At 50.7% G+C, this 21459-nt stretch overlaps 2 protein-coding genes across 6 annotated transcripts in view; one reads left to right on the top strand and one right to left on the bottom strand.

Moving 5' to 3' along the window:
* luc7l (LUC7-like (S. cerevisiae)) overlaps nucleotides 1-20559 on the bottom strand; it is a 45477-nt gene extending 24918 nt beyond the window's left edge. The window contains exons 1-4 of one of the 5 annotated variants that reach the window (XM_070901157.1): nucleotides 20252-20379; nucleotides 17926-17996; nucleotides 17004-17098; nucleotides 12722-12820 (exon numbers count right to left, since the gene is read on the bottom strand). In XM_070901157.1, the coding sequence (XP_070757258.1) occupies nucleotides 12722-12817 (96 nt within the window). In that variant the 5' untranslated portion in view covers nucleotides 12818-12820; nucleotides 17004-17098; nucleotides 17926-17996; nucleotides 20252-20379. Of the gene's footprint in view, nucleotides 1-12721; nucleotides 12821-17003; nucleotides 17099-17198; nucleotides 17403-17446; nucleotides 17882-17925; nucleotides 17997-20251 lie in introns of those variants that run through there. The other 4 variants (XM_070901155.1, XM_070901153.1, XM_070901154.1 and 1 more) reach the window with 4 other exon arrangements.
* A 115-nt stretch (nucleotides 20560-20674) lies between these two features.
* Nucleotides 20675-21459, top strand: part of fam234a (family with sequence similarity 234 member A) — a 40168-nt gene continuing 39383 nt past the window's right edge. The window contains exon 1 of the mRNA XM_070901152.1: nucleotides 20675-20781. The gene's annotated coding sequence lies outside the window, so the exon portion shown is untranslated. The remainder of the gene's footprint in view (nucleotides 20782-21459) is intronic.

Here is a 21459-nt window from a genome sequence, read left to right as displayed (position 1 = left end):
ATATTTCATTTGGAAGGTTTAGCACAGAACTCATTTGATTATGAGCAAAGTATATCCTTATAAATACAGAGGGCAATAACAAATTTTTGGTGGCCTATCAATATTGACCCAAGAATCTCAAAAATTAATTTTGGAACAAACTTCTTAAGACACTATGAAATAAAATGGGTGCAGTACAGGAGAACCTTGCATCCGTATCCCCTTGCGGTTGTGACACCTCATTCCTCCCTTCCCCATCAGAGTCGAAATGCAGTGAAGTGCAAGATACATGTCAGCTGGTGTCAAAATCTGACACCCTCAGGCTCTGCCAATCCAACGCTTGAAGCACACACACAACTCCGTTCTATTTGTTCTTGTATTTTTGGTTTATCTTGTTTCAATTTTGTGAGCTCAGATGTTTCGAAAGGGCTGTTCTTAGCAATGCTGCCCCACTCGTGGATAAATCTTAACCAAATATGTTATCAGCAAATTAATGGAAACATGGATTTAAATTCAGATGTGGTCCCTAAAGCTCCAAAGTATGCACCTAAGTAGCCTACTAAGACAATAAACTTGGATACTCCTGCTTTAGGTATCAGCATAGCAAGCTGCTAACAGTCAAATAAAATGTGTAATGTTCAGTATCCAGAAACCCAGCAATATATAGATGCATTTACACATGTATAGCACCTTATAGGTTATAAAACCCTAGTGCTATGGTACTGGACTATCAACCCTGAGGTCATGAGATTAAATTCTACCAAAGTAAGTTGTGAAACTGAAGTCAATAAACCTGGTAGCTTGTAGGCTAGCAGTTGAAAAGTTGCCAGATTGCTCTAACAACTAATTGGTTTACTAATGGATGGGTTTATTTGTACTGCCAAAATGGGCAACATGCTCCAACCTTTGGGCTCAAGTTGCTCCTATTTTATGGAGCAACTAGTTTAGAATGGAGTATCTTAGAAATTGCAATTCTCAGCATTTAGTTTGCTCCAATTCTAGTGAGTTAGAATAGTTTCGTTTTAAGAAGTTTTTTTTTCAAAAGGGGGCGTTACCAGCCACTTACACCTGTTTTGCAAGTTTAGGCAGCGAAAACTTACTCCAAACTAACTTAGAATAGAGTAAGTGTAGAGTTTTGTACGCTCAGAAAAACCTTGCCTACACTTTATAAATTAGGCGCAGGGAACGTGAGATGGGGGGAGGGAAGTTAGGGGATTTTACAAGCATTAAACACTTCACTTTTACAAACAAAGAGCCATTATCAATAATAAATGATAAATAAATCAATCAAAAAAAATTGTTTTTTTTTAAATCAATAAATAAAAAAATTAAGTTCCTACTCACCGACTGCAGCACCTGGAGCCCTCCAACAGTCTGCTGGGACGGCGGCACCGCCTTCCCCCACCCAGGAGATGCCGGGCGGGCAGGCCCCGCCGCCGAGGACTTCAAGCGTGGCCCGCCCCCAGGAGATGCCAGACCATTGCCCAGGACTTCGGGCGGGCCCCGCCACCGTCAAGGACGCCGAGGATGCTGGGCAGACGGGCATCGCTGCCGAGTTCGGGCGGGGCCTGCCCCCAGGAGATATCGGGCGGGCCGCCGTGGAAGAGGTAAGGGCTGTCAGGCCACTCGGCCCGGGATAGGGGCGATGTCCCTTCGACCAGGGATGGGGTCATCGCCCGGAGACTGGTTGCGCTTGGAGGGACAGGTGCTATTGCGCACATGTGCAGCTGCCGGCACTGTTTTTGGCACAGGGCTGTAGCTCCGCCCCCAACATTACCTGCTGCACCGCGCCGGAAACGGGCCTACAAATATCGGAGAATCACGAGGTAAGAACTCGGTGCAATTTCTGTTCTACAAATTAAGCGGGCCTCTCAGATGAGCGCCGTTCTAGTGGGGGTCTGAAACTTGAGCCTTTTGTTTGTTTCTGGTTGGTCCCCTTGGAGGATAAGCCACACCCTGAAGTTTCACAGGGATGTGCAACTGGAACCGCCCATCTCAAGGTCTCACTGACTTTGCAAATTATATCTCGACCTACTTTGACTTCCTGAAGTGAGAGGACAGAGCTCCCCAGAAGACAGCAAGGGCCAGCCAAAGTGCCTTACCCCAGCACAAGTGCATCCTTCCTCCACTCCCCCCACTATAGATAGGGCATTGTGTATGGATTGTTAACAGGTTTATTGGGTATGAAATGAATAGTGATGGCATCGTGACTTCTGGATATCATCCACTCCAACGATGTCCCTTGGAAGTTGGAAGAATGTGATCAGTCTTCCCTGAGTCCCCTCCGATCCCCTCCCACCCATCACCACCAACCATCTCTCTCTCTCTCTCTCTCTCTCCTTTTCCCTCCCTCCCAGCCCCTCTCTCTCTCTCTCTCTCCTCAACCTCCAGTCCCCCTCCACCTCTCTCTTTTTCCCCCCCCCAGCCCCCTCTCTTTCTGCCCCCCCAGCCCCCCCATCTCTCTCTTTCCCCACCCCCCCACCTCTCTCCCCCCCCACAAGCCCCCCTCCTCTCTCCCCCCCCCATGCTCCCCTCCTCTCTCTAACCCCCCCACGCCCCCTCCTCTCTCCCCCCCATGCCCCCTCCTCTCTTTCCCCCCCCCCAGCCCCCCTCCTCTCTCCCCCCCATGCCCCCTCCTCTCTTTCCCCCCCCCCCTCCAGCCCCCCTCCTCTCTCTTCTCTCCCCCCCCCAAACCCCCCTCCTCTCTCTTCCCCCCCCCAAGCCCCCCTCCTCTCTCTTCCCCCCCCCCGAAGCCCCCCTCCTCTCTCTTCCCCCCCCCCCAAGCCCCCCCTCCTCTCTCTTCCCCCCCCCTCCAGCCCCCCCTCCTCTCTCTTCCCCCCCCACCTCTCTCTTCCCCCCCCCCCAAGCCCCCCCTCCTCTCTCTCTTCCCCCCCCCCCAAGCCCCCCCTCCTCTCTCTCTTCCCCCCCCCCCCCAAGCCCCCCCTCCTCTCTCCCCCCCCCCCCCCCCAAGCCCCCCTCCTCTCTCTACCCCCCCCCCCAAGCCCCCCTCCTCTCTCCCCCCCCCGCAAGCCCCCCTCCTCTCTCCCCCCCCCTCCGCAAGCCCCCCTCCTCTCCCCCCCCCCCCTCCGCAAGCCCCCCTCCTCTCTCCCCCCCCCCCCCGCAAGCCCCCCTCCTCTTCCCCCCCCCCCGCAAGCCCCCCTCCTCTCTCCCCCCCCCCCCGCAAGCCCCCCTCCTCTTCCCCCCCCCCCCGCAAGCCCCCCTCCTCTCTCTTTCTCCTCCCCCCCCCCCCCTCAAGCCCCACTCCTCTCTCTTTCCTCCCCCAGCCCCCTCTCCTGATGAAATGCATCCCAGGGTATTAAAAGAGATGGCGGAAGTTATAGCAGATGCATTCGTTATAATCTACCAAAATTCTTTGGACTCTGGGGAGGTACCAGCGGATTGGAAAGCAGCTAATGTAACGCCTCTGTTTAAAAAAGGGGGCAGGCAAAAGGCAGGTAACTATAGGCCGGTTAGTTTAACATCTGTAGTGGGGAAAATGCTTGAAACTATCATTAAGGAAGAAATAGCGGGACATCTAGATAGGAATAGTGCAATCAAGCAGACGCAGCATGGATTCATGAAAGGGAAATCATGTTTAACTAACTTACTGGAATTCTTTGAGGATATAACGAGCATGGTGGATAGAGGTGAACCGATGGATGTGGTGTATTTAGATTTCCAAAAGGCATTCGATAAGGTGCCACACAAAAGGTTACTGCAGAAGATAAAGATATGCGGAGTCAGAGGAAATGTATTAGCATGGATAGAGAATTGGCTGGCGAACAGAAAGCAGAGAGTCGGGATAAATGGGTCCTTTTCCAGTTGGAAATCAGTGGTTAGTGGTGTGCTACAGGGATCAGTGCTGGGACCACAACTGTTTACAATATACATAGATGACCTAGAAGAGGGGACAGAGTGTAGTGCAACAAAATTTGCAGATGACACTAAGATTAGTGGGAAAGCGGGTTATGTAGAGGACTCAGAGAGGCTGCAAGGAGATTTGGATAGGTTAAGCGAATGGGCTAAGGTTTGGCAGATGGAATACAATGTCGGAAAGTATGAGGTCATCCACCTTGGGGAAAAAAAAACAGTAAAAGGGAATATTATTTGAATGGGGAGAAATTACAACATGCTGTGGTGCAGAGGGACCTGGGGGTCCTTATGCATGAAACTCCTTATGCATGAAACTCTTTTGAGTCCTTATGCATGAAACTCCTTATGCATGAAACCCAAAAGGTTAGTTTGCAGGTGCAGCAGGTAATCAGGAAGGCAAATGAAATGTTGGCCTTCATTGCGAAAGGGATGGAGTACTAAAGCAGGGAGGTCTTGCTGCAACTTTATAAGTTTTTGGTAAGGCCGCACCTGGAGTACTGCATGCTGTTTTGGTCACCTTACTTAAGGAAGGATATACTAGCTTTGGAAGGGGTACAGAGACGATTCACTGGGCTGATTCCAGAAATGAGGGGGTTACCTTATGATGATAGATTGAGTAGACTGGGTCTTTACTCCTTAGAGTTCAGAAGGATGAGGGGTGATCTTATAGAAACATTTAAAATCATGAAAGGGATAGACAAGATAGAGGCAGAGCGGTTGTTTCCACTGGTAGGGGTGACTAGAACTATGGGGCACAGCCTCAAAATACGGAGGAGCCAATTTAAAACCGAGTTGAGAAAGAATTTCTTCTCCCAGAGGGTTGTGAATCTGTGGAATTCTCTGCCCAAGGAAGCAATTGAGGCTAGCTCATTGAATGTTTTCAAGTCAAAGATAGATAGATTTTTAACCAATAAGGGAATTAAGGGTTACGGGGAGAGGGCGGGTAAGTGGAGCTGAGTCCACGACCAGATCAGCCATGATCTTATTGAATGGCGGACCAGGCTCGAGGGGCTAGATGGCCTACTCCTGTTCCTAATTCTTATGTTCTTATTATGTTCTTTACCCCGCCCCCCCCAGCCGCCCCTCCTCTCTCTTTCCCCCCCAAGCCCCCCTCCTCTCTTCCCCCCCCCCCCAGCCCCCCCTCCTCTCTCTTTCCCCCCCCAGCGCCCCTTCCTCTCCCTTTCCCCCCTCTCTCTTTCCCCCCCCCACCTCTCCCCACCCCCCCCAGCCCCCCCTCCCATCTCTTCCCCCCCCCAGCCCCCCCTCCCATCTCTTCCCCCACCCCCCAGCCCCCCCTCCCATCTCTTCCCCCACCCCATATCCCTTCCCCCTGGCCCATATCCCTCCCCCCCCCCAGCCCACTCTCCTATCTCTTCCCACCCCCCAGTCCTCCCTCCTCCTATCTCTTTCCCACCCCCCAGCCCCCCCTCCTCCTATCTCTTTCCCTCCCCCCAGCCCCCCATCCTCCTATCTCTTTCCCCCCCCCCCAGCCCCCTCTCCTCCTATCACTTTCCGCCCCCCATCCTATCTCTTTCTCCCCCCGAGCCTCCTATCTCTTTCCCCCCCACAGCCCCCCATCCTCCTATCTCTTCCCCCCCCAGCCCCCAATCCTATCTCTTTCCCCCCCCTGCCCCCCCCCTCCTATCTCTTTCCCCCCCGCCAGCCCCCCCTCCTATCTCTTCCCCCCCCCTCCAATCTCTTCCAGCCCCCTCTCCTATCTCTTCCCCCCCCAGCCCCCCCTCCTATCTCTTTCCCCTCCCCCCAGCCCCACCTCTATCTCCCCCCCCCCAGTCCCCCCTATCTCTTCCCCCCCCCAGCCCCCCCTCCCTCTTTCCCCCCAGGCCCCCCTCCCTCTTTCCCCCCCATCTCTTTTCCCCTGCTCCCTCTTTCCCATCCCCCAGCACCCCCTCCTATCTCTTTTCCCCACCCAATCTCTTTTCCCTCCCCCCCGAAACCCCCCTCCTATCTCTTCCCCCCCCAGCCCCCCTCCTCCCATCTCTTCCCCCCCCCATAGCCCCCCCTCCCATCTCTTCCCCCCCCATAGCGCCCCCTCCTATCTCTTTCCCCCCCCCCAGCCCCTCCTCCTCTCTCTTCCCACCCCCAGCCCCCCCTCCTATCTCTTCCCCCCTCTCCTCTCTCTCCCCTCTCTCCCCCCCATACCCCCATCCTCTCTCTTCCCCCCCCCCATAGCCCCCTCCTCTCTCTTTCCCCCCCGCAAGCACCCCCTTCTTTCTCTTCCCCCCCCCCCAGCACCCCTCCTCTCTCTTCCCCCCTCCTCTCTTCCCCCCCATCTTTCTCTTTCTCCCCCCCACCACCCCTCTCTCTTTCCCCCCAGCCCCCCTCCTATCTCTTCCCCCCCCAGCCCCCCCATCTCTCCCTCCCCAGCCCCCTAATCTCTTCCCCCCAATCTCTTCCCACCCAGCCCCCCCTATCTCTTCCCCCTCCAGCCCCCCCATCTCTTCCCCCTCCAGCCCCCCCCCACCTATCTCTTCCCCCCCAGCCCCCCCTATCTCTTCCCCCTCCAGCCACCCCATCTCTTCCCCCTCCAGCCCCCCAGCTCTTCCCCCCCCCCAGCCCCCCTCCATCTCTTCCCCCCCAGCCCCCCTCCATCTCTTTCCCCCTAACAGCCCCCCTCCATCTCTTCCCAACCCCCACCATCTCTACCGCCCCCAGCCCCCCTCCATCTCTTTCCCCACCCGCCCCCCTCCATCTCTTTCCCCACCCCCAGTCCCCCCTCCCATCTCTTCCCCCCCCAGCCCCCACCATCTCTTTCCCCCCCAGCCCCCCCATCTCTTTCCCCACCCAGTCCCCCCCATCTCTTCCCCCCCTGCCCCCCTCCCATCTCTTCCCCCCCCCCCCAGCCCCCCCCTCCCATCTCTCCCCCTCCCATCTCTTCTCCCCCCCCCATCTCTCCCCCCTCCCCATCTCTCTCCCCCCCCCGCCCCCCTCCCATCTCTTCCCCCCCCGCCCCCCTCTCTTATCTCTCCCCCCCCAGCCCCCCTCCCATCTCTTTCCCCCCCCTCCAGCTCTCCTTCCATCTCTTCCCCCCCCCCCATCTCTTCCCTTCCCTTCCCCCCAGCTCCCCCCCATCTCTTCCCCACCCCCAGCCCACCTCCCATCTCTTTCCCCCCCCCAGCCCCCCCTCCCATCTCTTCACCCCCCCAGCCCCCCCTCGTATCTCTCCCCCCACCCCCCCAGACCCGCTCGATCTCTCCCCCCACCCCCCAGACCCCCTCGATCTCTCCCCCCACCCCCCAGACCCCCTCGATCTCTCCCCCCACCCCCCAGACCCCCTCGATCTCTCCCCCCACCCCCCCTCGATCTCTCCCCCCACCCCCCAGACCCCCTCGATCTCTCCCCCCAACCCCCCAGACCCCCTCGATCTCTCCCCCCAACCCCCAGACCCCTTCGATCTCTCCCCCCACCCCCCAGATCTCTCCCCCCACCCCCCAGATCTCTCCCCCCCACCCCCCCCCAGACGCCCTCGATCTCTCCCCCCACCCCCCAGATCTCTCCCCCCACCCCCAGATCTCTCCCCCCCACCCCCCCCAGACGCCCTCGATCTCTCCCCCCACCCCCCAGACCCCCCCCGATCTCTCCCCCACCCCCCAGACCCCCTCGATCTCTCCCCCCACTCCCCAGACCCCCTCGATCTCTCCCCCCACCCCCCAGACCCCCTCCGATCTCTCCCCCCACCCCCCAGACCCCCTCCGATCTCTCCCCCCACCCCCCAGACCCCCTCCGATCTCTCCCCCCACCCCCCAGACCCCCTCCGATCTCTCCCCCCACCCCCCAGACCCCCTCCGATCTCTCCCCCCACCCCCCAGACCCCCTCCGATCTCTCCCCCCACCCCCCAGACCCCCTCCGATCTCTCCCCCCACCCCCCAGACCCCCTCCTATCTCTCCCCCCACCCCCCAGACCCCCTCCTATCTCTCCCCCCACCCCCCAGACCCCCTCCTATCTCTCCCCCCACCCCCCAGACCCCCTCCTATCTCTCCCCCCACCCCCCAGACCCCCTCCTATCTCTCCCCCCACCCCCCAGACCCCCTCCTATCTCCCCCCCTCCCCCCAGACCCCCTCCTATCTCTCCCCCCACCCCCCAGACCCCCTCCTATCTCTCCCCCCACCCCCCAGACCCCCTCCTATCTCTCCCCCCACCCCCCAGACCCCCTCCTATCTCTCCCCCCACCCCCCAGACCCCCTCCTATCTCTTCCCCCCCCCCCCCCACCATCCCCCTCCTATCTCTCCCCCCCCCCCCCCACCATCCCCCTGCTATCTCTCCCCCCCCCCCCACCATCCCCCCTCCTATCTCTCCCCCCCCCCCACCATCCCCCTCCTATCTCTCCCCCCCCCCCCCACCATCCCCCTCCTATCTCTCCCCCCCCCCCCACCATCCCCCTCCTATCTCTCCCCCCCCCCCCCACCATCCCCCTCCTATCTCTCCCCCCCCCCCACCATCCCCCTCCTATCTCTCCCCCCCCCCCCACCATCCCCCTCCTATCTCTCCCCCCCACCATCCCCCTCCTATCTCTCCCCCCCCCCCCCCACCATCCCCCTCCTATCTCTCCCCCCCCCCCCCACCATCCCCCTCCTATCTCTCCCCCCCCCCACCATCCCCCTCCTATCTCTCCCCCCCCCCACCATCCCCCTCCTATCTCTCCCCCCCCCCACCATCCCCCTCCTATCTCTCCCCCCCCCCCACCATCCCCCTCCTATCTCTCCCCCCCCCCCCACCATCCCCCTCCTATCTCTCCCCCCCCCCCCACCATCCCCCTCCGATCTCTCCCCCCCCCCCCCACCATCCCCCTCCTATCTCTCCCCCCCCCCCCCACCATCCCCCTCCTATCTCTCCCCCCCCCCCACCATCCCCCTCCTATCTCTCCCCCCCCCCCCACCATCCCCCTCCTATCTCTCCCCCCACCCCACCATCCCCCTCCTATCTCTCCCCCCACCCCACCATCCCCCTCCTATCTCTCCCCCCCCACCACCATCCCCCTCCTATCTCTCCCCCCCCACCACCATCCCCCTCCTATCTCTCCCCCCCACCACCACCCCCCTCCTATCTCTCCCCCCCCCCAACTCCTATCTCTTTCCCCCCCCCCACCCCCCTCCTATCTCTTCCCCCCCCCCCACCACCCCCCTCCTATCTCTTCCCCCCCCCCCACCACCCCCCTCCTATCTCTCCCCGACCCCCACCATCCCCCTCCTATCTCTTTCCCCCCCCCCAGCCCCCTCCTTTCTCTTCCTCCCCCCAGTCCCCTCCTTTCTCTTCTCCCCCCCAGCCCCCTCCTTTCTCTTCCCCCCCCCCTCCTATCTCTTCCCTCACCCAGCCTCCCCAGGCCCCCCCCCATCCCTTCCCTTCCCTCCCCCCATCCCCCCGATCCCTTCCCCCCCCCGGGCCCCCCGATCCCTTCCCCTCTCGGGGGCCCCCCATCTTTCTCTTCCCCCCCCGATCTCTCTCTTTCCCCCCGCCCCCCCCATCATCTCTCTTTCCCCCGCCCCCCCATCATCTCCCTTTCCCCCCGGCCCCCATCATCTCTCTTTCCCCCCGCCCCCCCATCATCTCTCTTTCCCCCGCCCCCCCATCATCTCTCTTTCCCCCCGCCCCCCCATCATCTCTCTTTCCCCCCGCCCCCCCCCATCATCTCTCTTTCCCCCCGCCCCCCCATCATCTCTCTTTCCCCCCGCCCCCCCCCATCATCTCTCTTTCCCCCCGCCCCCCCCCCATCATCTCTCTTTCCCCCCGCCCCCCATCATCTCTCTTTCCCCCCACCCCCCCCATCATCTCTCTTTCCCCCCGCCCCCCATCATCTCTCTCTTTCCCCCCGCCCCCCCATCATCTCTCTCTTTCCCCCCGCCCCCCATCATCTCTCTCTTTCCCCCCGCCCCCCATCATCTCTCTCTTTCCCCCCGCCCCCCCCATCATCTCTCTTTCCCCCCGCCCCCCATCATCTCTCTTTCCCCCCACCCCCCCCATCATCTCTCTTTCCCCCCGCCCCCCCATCATCTCTCTCTTTCCCCCCGCCCCCCCATCATCTCTCTCTTTCCCCCCGCCCCCCATCATCTCTCTCTTTCCCCCCGCCCCCCCCATCATCTCTCTCTTTCCCCCGCCCCCCATCATCTCTCTCTTTCCCCCCGCCCCCCCCATCATCTCTCTTTCCCCCCGCCCCCCATCATCTCTCTCTTTCCCCCCCGCCCCCCCATCATCTCTCTCTTTCCCCCCGCCCCCCATCATCTCTCTCTTTCCCCCCGCCCCCCCCATCATCTCTCTTTCCCCCCGCCCCCCATCATCTCTTTCCCCCACCCCCCCCATCATCTCTCTTTCCCCCCGCCCCCCATCATCTCTTTCCCCCCACCCCCCCCATCATCTCTCTTTCCCCCCGCCCCCCCATCATCTCTCTCTTTCCCCCCGCCCCCCCCATCATCTCTCTCTTTCCCCCCGCCCCCCCCATCATCTCTCTTTCCCTCCGCCCCCCCATCATCTCTCTTTCCCCCGCCCCCCCATCTCTCTCTCTCTCTCTCTTTCCCCTCGCCCCCATCTCTCTCTTTCCCCCCTCCAGCCCCCCCTTTCACCGCTCCAGCCCTCCCTTTCCTCCCCCCCGCCCCCCCCCAGCCTCTCTGCCACAATGCGCCCACCCTCAGGAACTACTTGCTCAATTCCCTTCACCTTGCTACCTCCCACCACTTTAAAAACCCTCAAAACTCTGCTCTACAAAGATGCTTCTGCAACCCCCACCATCAAATCCTCTCCATTTTCCTCTTTTCCATTCACTGTAGAGGGAAACTGGTAGCTGAAAACAGTTTCATAGAATGATACAATTCAGAAGGCGGCCATTCAGCCCATGGTGCCTGTACGAGCTTTGGTAGAGCTATCGAATTAACCCCACTCTCCTGCTCTTTGTACATATTTGCATAGAAACTGTAAATGAGTGGTTTGGATTACTATTAACTCTATTCAGGTAATTTTCTCTCACCATTATTTCTGAAGCCCAGGATACAGAGGAAGATGATAGGGCAAAGGTATCAGGATACGGGGAGTTAAGCATGTGTGTAGCAGCAGTGGGGTAAAGGGAGGCATGTGAGTTGCATGTTGTAGCTTCACCAGGTTGGCAACTCATTTTCAGGTATGGCTAATGCTGCTTTTGGCATTATTCTTCTACACTCCTCATTGAACTGCAGTTGGATGTCTAGCTTGATGGTAAAGGTAGAGTGAGTTATATGCCGGGCCATGGGGTTACAGATTGTAGTGGAATACAATTCTGATACTGCTGAAGGCCCACAGCGCCTCATGGATGACCCAAATTTGAGCTGCTGGATCTGTTCTGAATCTATCCCATTTAGCAAGGCGGTAGTGCCTGCCCACACTGCGATGTGTGCGCGCACTAGGTCCATGCAGCAGACCTGGTCTCCGGTTGTCTCGGTTAATCCTTGCCACTGGACCAAGACCTAGCTCCGTCAAGCCCGTGTGGTGGCTGGTGTGCAACAGCCACCACACGTTAAAAAAATCCACGCACAGGCATCTTCCACCCTTCAACATGTAGTCCAGGACCTGGAATATTAGGTCCTTCATTGAAACACCTGTGAACTCATCCTTTTTTGGTGTGGAAGTCATCCCCTTTTGGTGTGGAAGTCATCCTCGATTCGAGGGACCGCCTAAGAAAAAAAGAGTGCCACACAACACGATGGAGGGTGTCATCAGTGTGAACACTGGACTTCGTCTCCACAAGAACTGTGCGGTGGTTACTTCTTCTAATACTGTAATGGAGAGATGCACCTGCAACAGGTTGATTGATGAGGACGAGGTCAAGTAGGCTTTCGCTCGTGTTGGTTCTCTCATCACCAGTCTGGCAGCTATGTCCATCAGGATTCAGCCAGTCCGATCAGTAGTGGTGCGACCAAACCACTCTTGATGATGGACATTGAACTCCCCCACTCAGAGTACATTGTGTGCCCTTGCTACCCTCAGTGCTTCTTCCCAGTGGTGTTCAACATGGAGTACTGATTCATCAGCTGAGGGAGTGCAGTAGGTGGTAATCAGCAGGACATTTTCTTACCCACGTTTGATGGCATGAGACTTCATTGGGTCTGGAGTCAATGTTGAGGACTCCTCGGGCTAATCCCTCCCCACTGCATAGTACTTTTGCCACCACCTCTGGTGGGACTAGACATACCCAGGGATTGTGATGAAAGAGTCTGATAGTCATACTCACAGAATCATACCTATGTCAGGCTGTTGCTTGACTAGTCTGTGGGACAGCTTTCCCAATTTTGGCAAAAGTCTCCAAATGTCAGTGAGCGTCAACTAGGCTGCGTATCCCTTTGTCATGTCCGAATCTGATGCCAGGTTGTCCGTCCGGTTTTATTCTTATTGTAACTTTTTGTAGCAGTTTGATACAACTGAGTGGCTTGCTAGTCCATTTCAGAGGGCAGTTAAGAGTCAACCACATTGCTGTGGGTCTGGAGTCATATAGGCCAGACTGGGTAAGTACAGCAGGTTTTCTTCCCTAAGGAAACTTAGTGAACCAATTGAGTTTTTAATGACAATCCAATAGCTTCATGGACACCATTAATGACACTAGATTGTTATTCCAGATTTATTTAATTAACCAAATTCAAATTCACAAACTACCATGGTGGGATTTGTGTGGGAGATCTCTTACAAACTTCCTTCCAAATTCTTTCAGTGATGTGCACTCTCTCCAACTTCCAGATTGTAGCACACTTCTCCCCCTTTTACAACAGTATAACCTGACTCACCAGGGGAGACCAGACAGTAAATAAATGCAAGAACAATTATGCTTTCCATTATATCAGTGATCAGAAAACGTATAACAAGTTAAGTCATGCTCAAATTTTGGTAACTCACATCCAGCTCAAAGAATAAATCTCTCTCTTTTGCAGCAATTTCATAATCAGCTCTCAATGCAAGGTCGTGAATCTTTGTGCAGTCTCCCAGGTCCATTCGCTAGTAAAGAGAATTGTAAATGTAACCATAGTATTCAAAATTCAATGTCCTATAAGTGCAAAGTACAGTATTCGGTTAACACTTGGGCAATTCTGCAGCATCTGCAATTTGCTATTACAGTACTGTACTATTATTTCAGGAGTCAAAGCTGCAATCCCCTAATTAATTTTAAAAGATTACATAAGCTTAATGTCACCATTTACAAGTCAAATTTAAAGTTCAAACAGTCTACATCTTTTTATAAATCTTTACAAATATCAAAATGCTAATTCCATGTTGGACACTATTACATTTCAATTAAAACAATGGCCCCAAGTTTCCACACGCGGCGAAAAAGGCGCACCTCAGAGCTGGGCGCCTGTTTTTCGCGCCGGAAAAAAAGTGCGGTATTCTTGAGCTCCTTGGAGCTCGATGTCTGCTTGGCGCGGCGCACAGGGGGCGGAGCCTACCACTCGCGCCGATTTTGTAAGTAGGAGGGGGGCGTGTACAATTTAAATGAGGCTTCTTGGTGCCGGCAACCCTGCGTGTGCGCGTTGGAGCGTTCGCGCACACGCAGTCTGAAGTAAACATTGGCACTCGGCCATTTTTAAAAGTACTGCAGAAAAAGTGAAGATTTGTTTCTTGGACCCCTGCAAAGGCTTGTATTTTAATTTTCTTGATATTTCTGTGTGTGAGGGAGTGCTTTTAGCAGCACTGCTGAATAAATCACCTGCTGAAATCAGAGAGTTCAGCTTTTCACTGCTAAACTTGCAGAACCGGTGCCTGCAAATTAAGGACTGTGTGTTTGGAGAAATAAAAGTGCCAATTCAACTTTGCAATGGATCAACTTCCACCAAGAACAAAGAATTTCTTGCATGAGAAAGCAAACCATTGCATAATATGTGGTGCACCCATTCTGCAAATTTAAATATAAAGATGTCGATGTGGCTGCCTCTCCCTGTCCAAATGGCCTCAGTCAGTCGCCCCCACAGCTCGAAGGCTGCTGCTATTCTTTCTTCGGCTCCCGGCCAGTCACTGACGCCGCTGCAATCCCATGGCCGAATGGCCTCAAGTCCGTCCGGGTGCTGCATCTTCGCGGGGAATGAAGGCCTGCCTCAAGCACCGCAGCTCAGCTCGAAGGCTGCTTGCTGCCTGCCGCTGCCGTCGAGACACTGATGCCACACCGCTGCCTGAAAGGCCTGCCTGAAGCACTTTCACACAGGTAGGAACATGGTTTATTTAATCTTTTCTTTGCTTATAAATTTTTATTCAGGTTGGATTTATTTGTATAATATTTGTATAAGTATAACTAAGGATTGATTGTAGAATTTAATGACTTCCCTTCCCCCCCCTCCCCCCCCCACCTCGTTCCCTACGCCTGATTTTTTTAAAGTGTAGACAAGGTTTTTTCAAGCGTACAAAAATCTTCACTTACTCCATTCTAAGTTAGTTTGGAGTACGTTTTCACTGTGGAAACTTTGAAATCAGGCGTCAGTGGCCGGACACGCCCCCTTTTGAAAAAAAAATTCTGTTCCAAAGTGAAACTGTTCTACCTGACTAGAACTGCAGAAAACTAAATGTGGAGAATTCCGATTTCTAAGATACTCCGTTCTACACCAGTTGCTCCTAAAAATCAGGAGCAAATCATGTGGAAACTTGGGGCCATAGAAACTGCAGCACATTGGTGTATTTTTGTAGTTTAGTCATATACAATAAAAGATTCTGTGTTATTTAGCAGATTGCGAGAACTCGAATTAAGATAAATGGTCCAACTGTTTGTAAAAACATCAATAATCATATTGCAGAATTCTAATCTTGTCGACTCAAAAAGGAAAATTTATTTGTGTACTTAAGAATGCCATGTGATAACTTGCATTTATATAGCATCTTTAATGTACTAAAACAACAGGACTGCAATCAGACCAAAATTGACAGAGCCAAAGAAGGAGACGTTGGGATAGGTGACCAAAAGATTGGTTAAAGAGGTAGGTTTTAAGGAACATCATAAAAGGAGAGAGGTGAAGAGGTTTAGGAAGGGAATTCTAGAACTTAGGGCCTAGTCTGCTGAAGGCATGTAGGCCAATAATGGGGTGAAGGAAGTGGGGGATGCAGAAAGCCAGAGTTGGTGGAACAGAGTTCTCAGGGATTATGGAGATCGAAGAGTCAGAGAGATAGGAACAGAAACAAGTCATTCAGCCCCTCAAGCCTGCTCCACCATTCAACTAAATCATGGCCGATCTGTATCTTGCCTCCATATCCCTTAATATCCTTGCCTAACAAAAATCCAGCAATCTCAGTTTTTAAATTTTCAGTTGATCTAGCCTCAACAGATTTTGGGGAATGAGAGTTGCAGATTTCCAGAGGGGGGAAGCCATGGATGGATTTGAACACGGGGATGAGAAGTTTAAAATTGAGGCACTGGTGAGCCAATGTAGGTCAGCAAGCAGGGGCGATAAGTGAACAGGTTTTGATGCGAGTAAGGATATGGGCAAGAGAGTTTTGGATTAGCTCAAGTTTATGGAGGTCAGCCAGGAGAGCACCGGAATAATTGTGCCTAGAGGTAACAAAAGCATGGTAGTAGCAGATGGGCTGATGCAGAAGTGGAGATAGTTAAGATTACAGAAGTGGAAGTAGGCGATCATTGTGTTGGAGGTTCAGCTCAGAGTTAAATAGGACAAGCGCAATTTTATTCTTAGTTTACGATAGTCTATCCATCTCTCACCTCGGAGTCAGAAGTTGTGGGTTCAAATCCCACTACAGGGACTATCCAGTGTGACTGCAATGCTCATGTTGCTATATTATTAGGGTAAAAATTCCAAGATTATTGGCACCAAACAGTTGGATACAAATAGAAAGGCTAAAATCATTAACTGTTAATTGGGAGTTTCAATGGAAACTTTTTGGCTTGGCTTTAATAATCAACCCAATAGTAACACCACAGTAATGCTCAGTTATCAGTTAGCATGTTCAAATCCAACAGCTAACTACTTCTTGAACTTGAAATGCCTCAGCTTGGCATTTGTTTTGAGACACAACTGGATAGATTATCTAAAACGCAGACATTGTATCTTTGGGCAAAAAATAAAATAGCATCACTGTAATACAGATATTGGTTTCAGACCAGTACCTCTATTATATATGTAGTTAGGAGACAAGAGTTATGTAGCCAGCTGCACAATACACTGAAGTCCACTTCACAGAGTTAATTTATTTGTGTGTGAGAGCTGATGAAAATGTTTTTTTCCCCCCCAACACTAAAAAAATTCCATACGAAGTTTAAGATGTTATGTCCAATGGACTATTGGGACACTTTTAAAATGTGGCTCCACACAGAATTGTAGAGATATACTGCAGTCAGTGAGCAGGATAAGAGTGTGAGACTACTGGAAATGGCATCACATTGTTTGTTTAGTGAGTTTGGACGTCAGGATTACAGATCTAACTCCCAAGATACACTGCCGCTTTTACATTGATACTTTGCATTGATGTAAAAATAGTCATATATTGGCACTGAAACTTGTTCTACTTGCCCTGATTATATATGACACCAGTTGGGTGATGAGAGATGAATATACTTCAGTCATGGAGAAATCTGAAGTGCAACCCATCCATTCTGTCAGCCATGGCTCAGTTGGTAGCACTCTCACCTCGGAGTCAGAAGTTGTGGGTTCAAATCCCACTACAGGGACTTGAACACAACAATCTAGACTGACACTCCAATGCAGTACTGAGGGAGTGCTGCACTGTTAGAGGTACCATCTTTCAGATGAGACGTTAAATGGATGCCCTGTCTGCTCTCAGGTGGACGTAAAATATCCTGTGGCACTATTTCGAAGAAGAGCAGGGGAGTTATTCCTGGTGTCCTAGCCAATAATTATCCGTCAATCAACATCTAAAAACACAGATTATCTGATCATTATCACATTGCTGTTTGTGGGAGCAAATTGGCTGCCACGTTTCCTGCATTACAACAGTGCCTACACTTCAAAAAATATTTAATTGGCTGTAAAGCTCTTTGGGACATCTGGTGGACATTAAAGGTGCTATATAAATGCAAGTCTTTCCTTCTAAGAGCCTGGCGGAGGGAGAGGAAATCATAAAACAGAAGTACCAGATTTCAATCAAAGTTGTGTGAAATTATTGCATAAACTGTTCTTCTTTGTAATCTCCCAAAACAGCAAAAAGGATGAACAAAACTACCTACCGTTCCAGAAAGAATATCATGAGGACAGCAACCAAGAAGATGACTCTTGCAAACTCTATCATCTGAGAATTTCACACGTTGTCGTGTTGCATCTCCTGAAACAAGGCAGTTTATAGTTGATGAGCTCAGAATGGCACAAAAGTGCTTTTGAATAAATGGACTTTATATTACCAGGCTGCTCTACAGCCAACTTACTGTACTAATGCCTTCTTGCATGTAATAATGTGACTACTTCTTCATCTTTACTGCAGAATAAGAACATTATTTATACAACATAGACAGAATTCATTCAGTTACACCGTGGGAACGTATTCTTCTTAAATCTTGGGCCTCTGGAATGTTGTACTTTGACCAGACTACATAGAAAATGACATAATGGTCTGCCTTTTTTTTTTTAAATTGCAAAAACGTCAAAAAAAATGCCCAAAACCGGTTATAAACACCTTTTTAAGTGAATGATGGGCACAGTCTGCTTTTACTGACACCACATGACAACGAACACTTTCAGAATCAAAGAACTCAGGTTAGGATTGGAATACACACTTTGAGCGTCCAAAAGATAACACCCAGCATCTTCAACCTTTGCGCCTCATCTGCAGAGATTTTTACTTGCTGTAAAAAATTTAAAAGGGGAAAGTTTTCTGAGCCACACCTGTAGCAAGGTAGTTACGGGAATGATACAAAGAATAAAAGGTAAAATGTAACTGTTATGTGACAATTTAACGCCATTTTGTGTATATGATAAATGTGTAATATTCAAATATCATTCCTCTAGACTTGCAAGTATCCCAATACCACTGTAGTGTTTCCCATTGTATGCAGTTTATATTTAGTCTAAACTATGTTGTTTATATTAATTACTTCTGAAAAGCAAACACTTTTTTGATATTCATAACAGCTTTAAAAATTATTCATGACTCACGGATCGATGAACATGAGGCTTTTCTGCAACTCCCTTGCAGATTGATGTAGGCAGGCAAAGATACATTGAACCTTTATAAATAAAACAAGGGGCCACAATTGTTCAGTTTGTATGAATAGAGATATGGGAAGCAAATTTCAAATGCAACTAAATAAAACATAACTGAGTTTCCTGTAAGAAAATTGAAGTTAGGTGCAAATCATAAATTTGCACTAAATTGTCAAAAAAAACAAAAAGCTAAAAAGGAACATTCAGGTAACAGCTAGTGACTTTTCAGTTTAGAACAGGAAACAGAAAGCAAGCATTTGACAAATAGTGAAAGAGCATGCTGCTTTGAATAATTCCAGAAATGTTTAACAAGTTAAAAAATGTGAAGTGTCATTGTTTGGCTTTAACTTGTTTAAATACAGCTTTCCCTTCTCCTATAGGTAAGAAAAACAGTAAGTGCATTTGAGAAATTCTATTTAACCAAACTGTTTTGAAAGGAACTGCATATTTACTTGCAATCCAGAGGTTCAAAACCTACTAAGGGTTCCTTCCCCCCAACCGCCCGGAATAAATTGTTGAATCAACCTTGTTCTTTGTAGAAGTTCTAAACTTTAAAATTAACTGTCAAGTGCAGTCAGATATTATATACATTCTGAAAAAAATGCAACATTTTCTATCAGACAAAACATATTTGATCCATGTAATGCACTGCATGGAAGTAGTGAAAATAAATCAACAGTACCCAAGTGTGCCATCACTGAGAAAGTGTTAGTGCTAAAACAGATAGTCTTGCTAGTCTCAGAGGGGACAAAAAGCCAATACTAAAAGTTTTGGAAAGGAGTTGCCCCAAACATAAACTGAGATTTGTAGGATACTCATCCTTGGAGGTCTCCATGTGCTAAAATAATCAAAAACCAATCCTCACATTTGTGATTCACCAGTTGCAACAAAGATACAAATTCAAAAAAGTGAGTTATTTTTTTTTTAAAAGAGCAATGTTACCATTGCTAAAGATTTTCAGAGAATAACTCCTTCCATCCCATGGGAGAATGTTGTATACAAACATACTATATGCGTACAAACTGAAGATCATGCTATTTCTTCCAAGTTCCAAAGGATTTATCAGAGAATTTTTTTTTTTTTGCTTTGCTTGTGTAACAGGTACAAGTGTAGGAGCAGGATAGGAAAAATTACACTGAAATAAACTTTCCCACACTTCACTCATAAGGAATATTTATTTTGTTAACATTGAAACTATGTGACTTAGGTTAATGACATAATATTCACCTACGACTCAAAATGTAGCCATAGTCTTCCAGAGACCTTAAAGTGCAGTTTTCAAAATAAATGTGATGCCTATTATATTGATACATACACTACAGCATTGAACCAATAACATCCATCATAAACAGCTTTCATAGAATCTATTTTTCACCTCAAAATTGATATCAATGGTGGATACATCTATCAAACACATTGACACTACACAAATGTATCCCTGTTTTGTTAACTCATTCCAATTTAACTTCTACAAATTGGATCACAAATGAGTGTTTAACATAAGTTATTTATTTTTGTAATGTCCAAAACACATAAACGTCTGTGTTAATGTACTCTTCATTAAGTAAATCATATATCATAGTCTGTCTAAAATGCTTGGCCGAAAGAAATAAATGGGTTGAGTTCTCCTTCAACCAACGTAAATATTAACTACAAGTCACAATACTCAAACAGATTGCATTAGGTAGAATATTATTTACTTGCATTTCCCAACGGTAGAATTTTGTGGATTGTTTCCAACAGTTCTGCCCATTTAGAGTGCTTTTATAACAAGCAACGTTTTAAAAGAAACTAAAATAGCGGTTGTAGGTTGGTTAACTCTGCCTCTTAACTCCGCCTCTTTTAATAACACTCCATGTTTGGAACTTACTTTGGACTTTATGTAGCTGCAGATACATAGATATAAAATTCACTTTAACATCTAGTTGAACCTGATGGCCAAACGCTTAGCACAGTGCCCCTGTTACGACAATAATACTAAAGAGACAGTGCACCATTCGGGGCCTACAATGCACAAACCATTCCATGTGGCCTCCGTCCGCACACTTGTACAGGTCAGCTACAAGTTTAGCCCAGCCAGGGATCAGCTTCCATTTCGAGTGAAGAACACCTTGGGTACTGTTGCATTTGTTTTTTTTTCTCTTCGTTCGCGGCGACCTCGACGGGGTCTTTTGTGTTCGCGAATTGATTTTAGTGCGAAAATTCAATCCGGAAAAAATAACAAGAAACGACGGCGGCAGCACAGAAAATAAACTAACACGTAGGCATCTACACTTACCGTCCCTGGATGTGCCCATTAGCTGGTCCAGCATCGCTCTCATTTGAGCTTGAGCCGACATGTTGGTGTTGGCTTTGTCTCGAGAGCCCAGTGTTTTTTGTGTGTGGGGGGGGGGGGGGAAGTTTTCCTTTTGTGTTAACTGTAAAACAATATTATGAGACACACATCAATGACGGAAATAGTCCAACATAACCCCGAGGCCTAGTCGGCGCTCTCCCTCGGTAACGCACACCGCCTTCCGGCTCTCGCTCGCACAACGACCGCCAACGCGAGGCGTGCCGGGAGGTGTAGTGCGCGCCGCCACTCGCTTTCGCTGCGAGTCTGGCGGTGGCGGACTACAACACCCAGGGAGCAGCGCGAAACCCCAGCGCGCGTGCGCAGTCCTCGCCGGCCGGGACGTGAAACGGAAGTGACGGACGCAAGGCCTGGGGTGGCTTGTGTTTGCGGCAGGGTCAGTGGTGTTGGCTGGCTGGAGGCTCGCTCGGCGGGAGGAGTTGCAGTCGCAGTCGCAGTCGCAGTCGCTGAATGCGGTAAGTATATGATTGTCTGGTGCTTATTTATTATGTTCTTAAAGTGGCTGTTTGTTTGTGCCGCTGTTTTAATCAGTTGTTTATGTTGCACCGCCTTATTTACAATGTTTTTCAATTTTTTTTTGGGGGGGGATGGGGCGTTTTTTTTTACTGACACTTTTAAAAACATTTCTGATGGCATGAAATGAATTCTGCGAACCTTGTAATACGAAGTAATTTAGGATATTCTGATTAAAAAGTGTGCTGAAATCAGTAGTTTTTGTTGTTAAACAAGATTCATATTCTCAGATAGTTCCAGGATTAGGAAATAGACTTTTCTAAAACAGCAATGAAAAGAAAGACTTGCATTTATATAGCGCCTTTCACGAACACCGGTCCCAAAGCGCTTTACAACCAATGAAGTACTTTTTGGAGTGTAGTCACTGTTGTAATGTAGGAAATGCGGCAGCCCATTTGTGCACAGCAAGCTCCCACAAACAGCATTGTGATAATGACCAGATAATCTTTGTTATGTTGATTGAGGGATAAATATTGGCTTGGACACCGGGGATAATGCCCCTGCTCCTCTTCGAAACAGTGCCAGGGGATCCTTTACATCCACCTGAGAGGGCAGATGAGGCCTCGGTTTAACGTCCCATCTAAAAGACTGCTCCTCCAACTGTGTGGTACTCCCTCAGT

Source organism: Pristiophorus japonicus, chromosome 15, assembly GCF_044704955.1.
Source record: "Pristiophorus japonicus isolate sPriJap1 chromosome 15, sPriJap1.hap1, whole genome shotgun sequence".
NCBI classification, from domain to species: Eukaryota; Metazoa; Chordata; class Chondrichthyes; family Pristiophoridae; genus Pristiophorus; species Pristiophorus japonicus.
The sequence above is the reverse complement of the archived record's forward strand: the minus strand, read 5'-3'. Positions and strand labels throughout refer to the sequence as shown.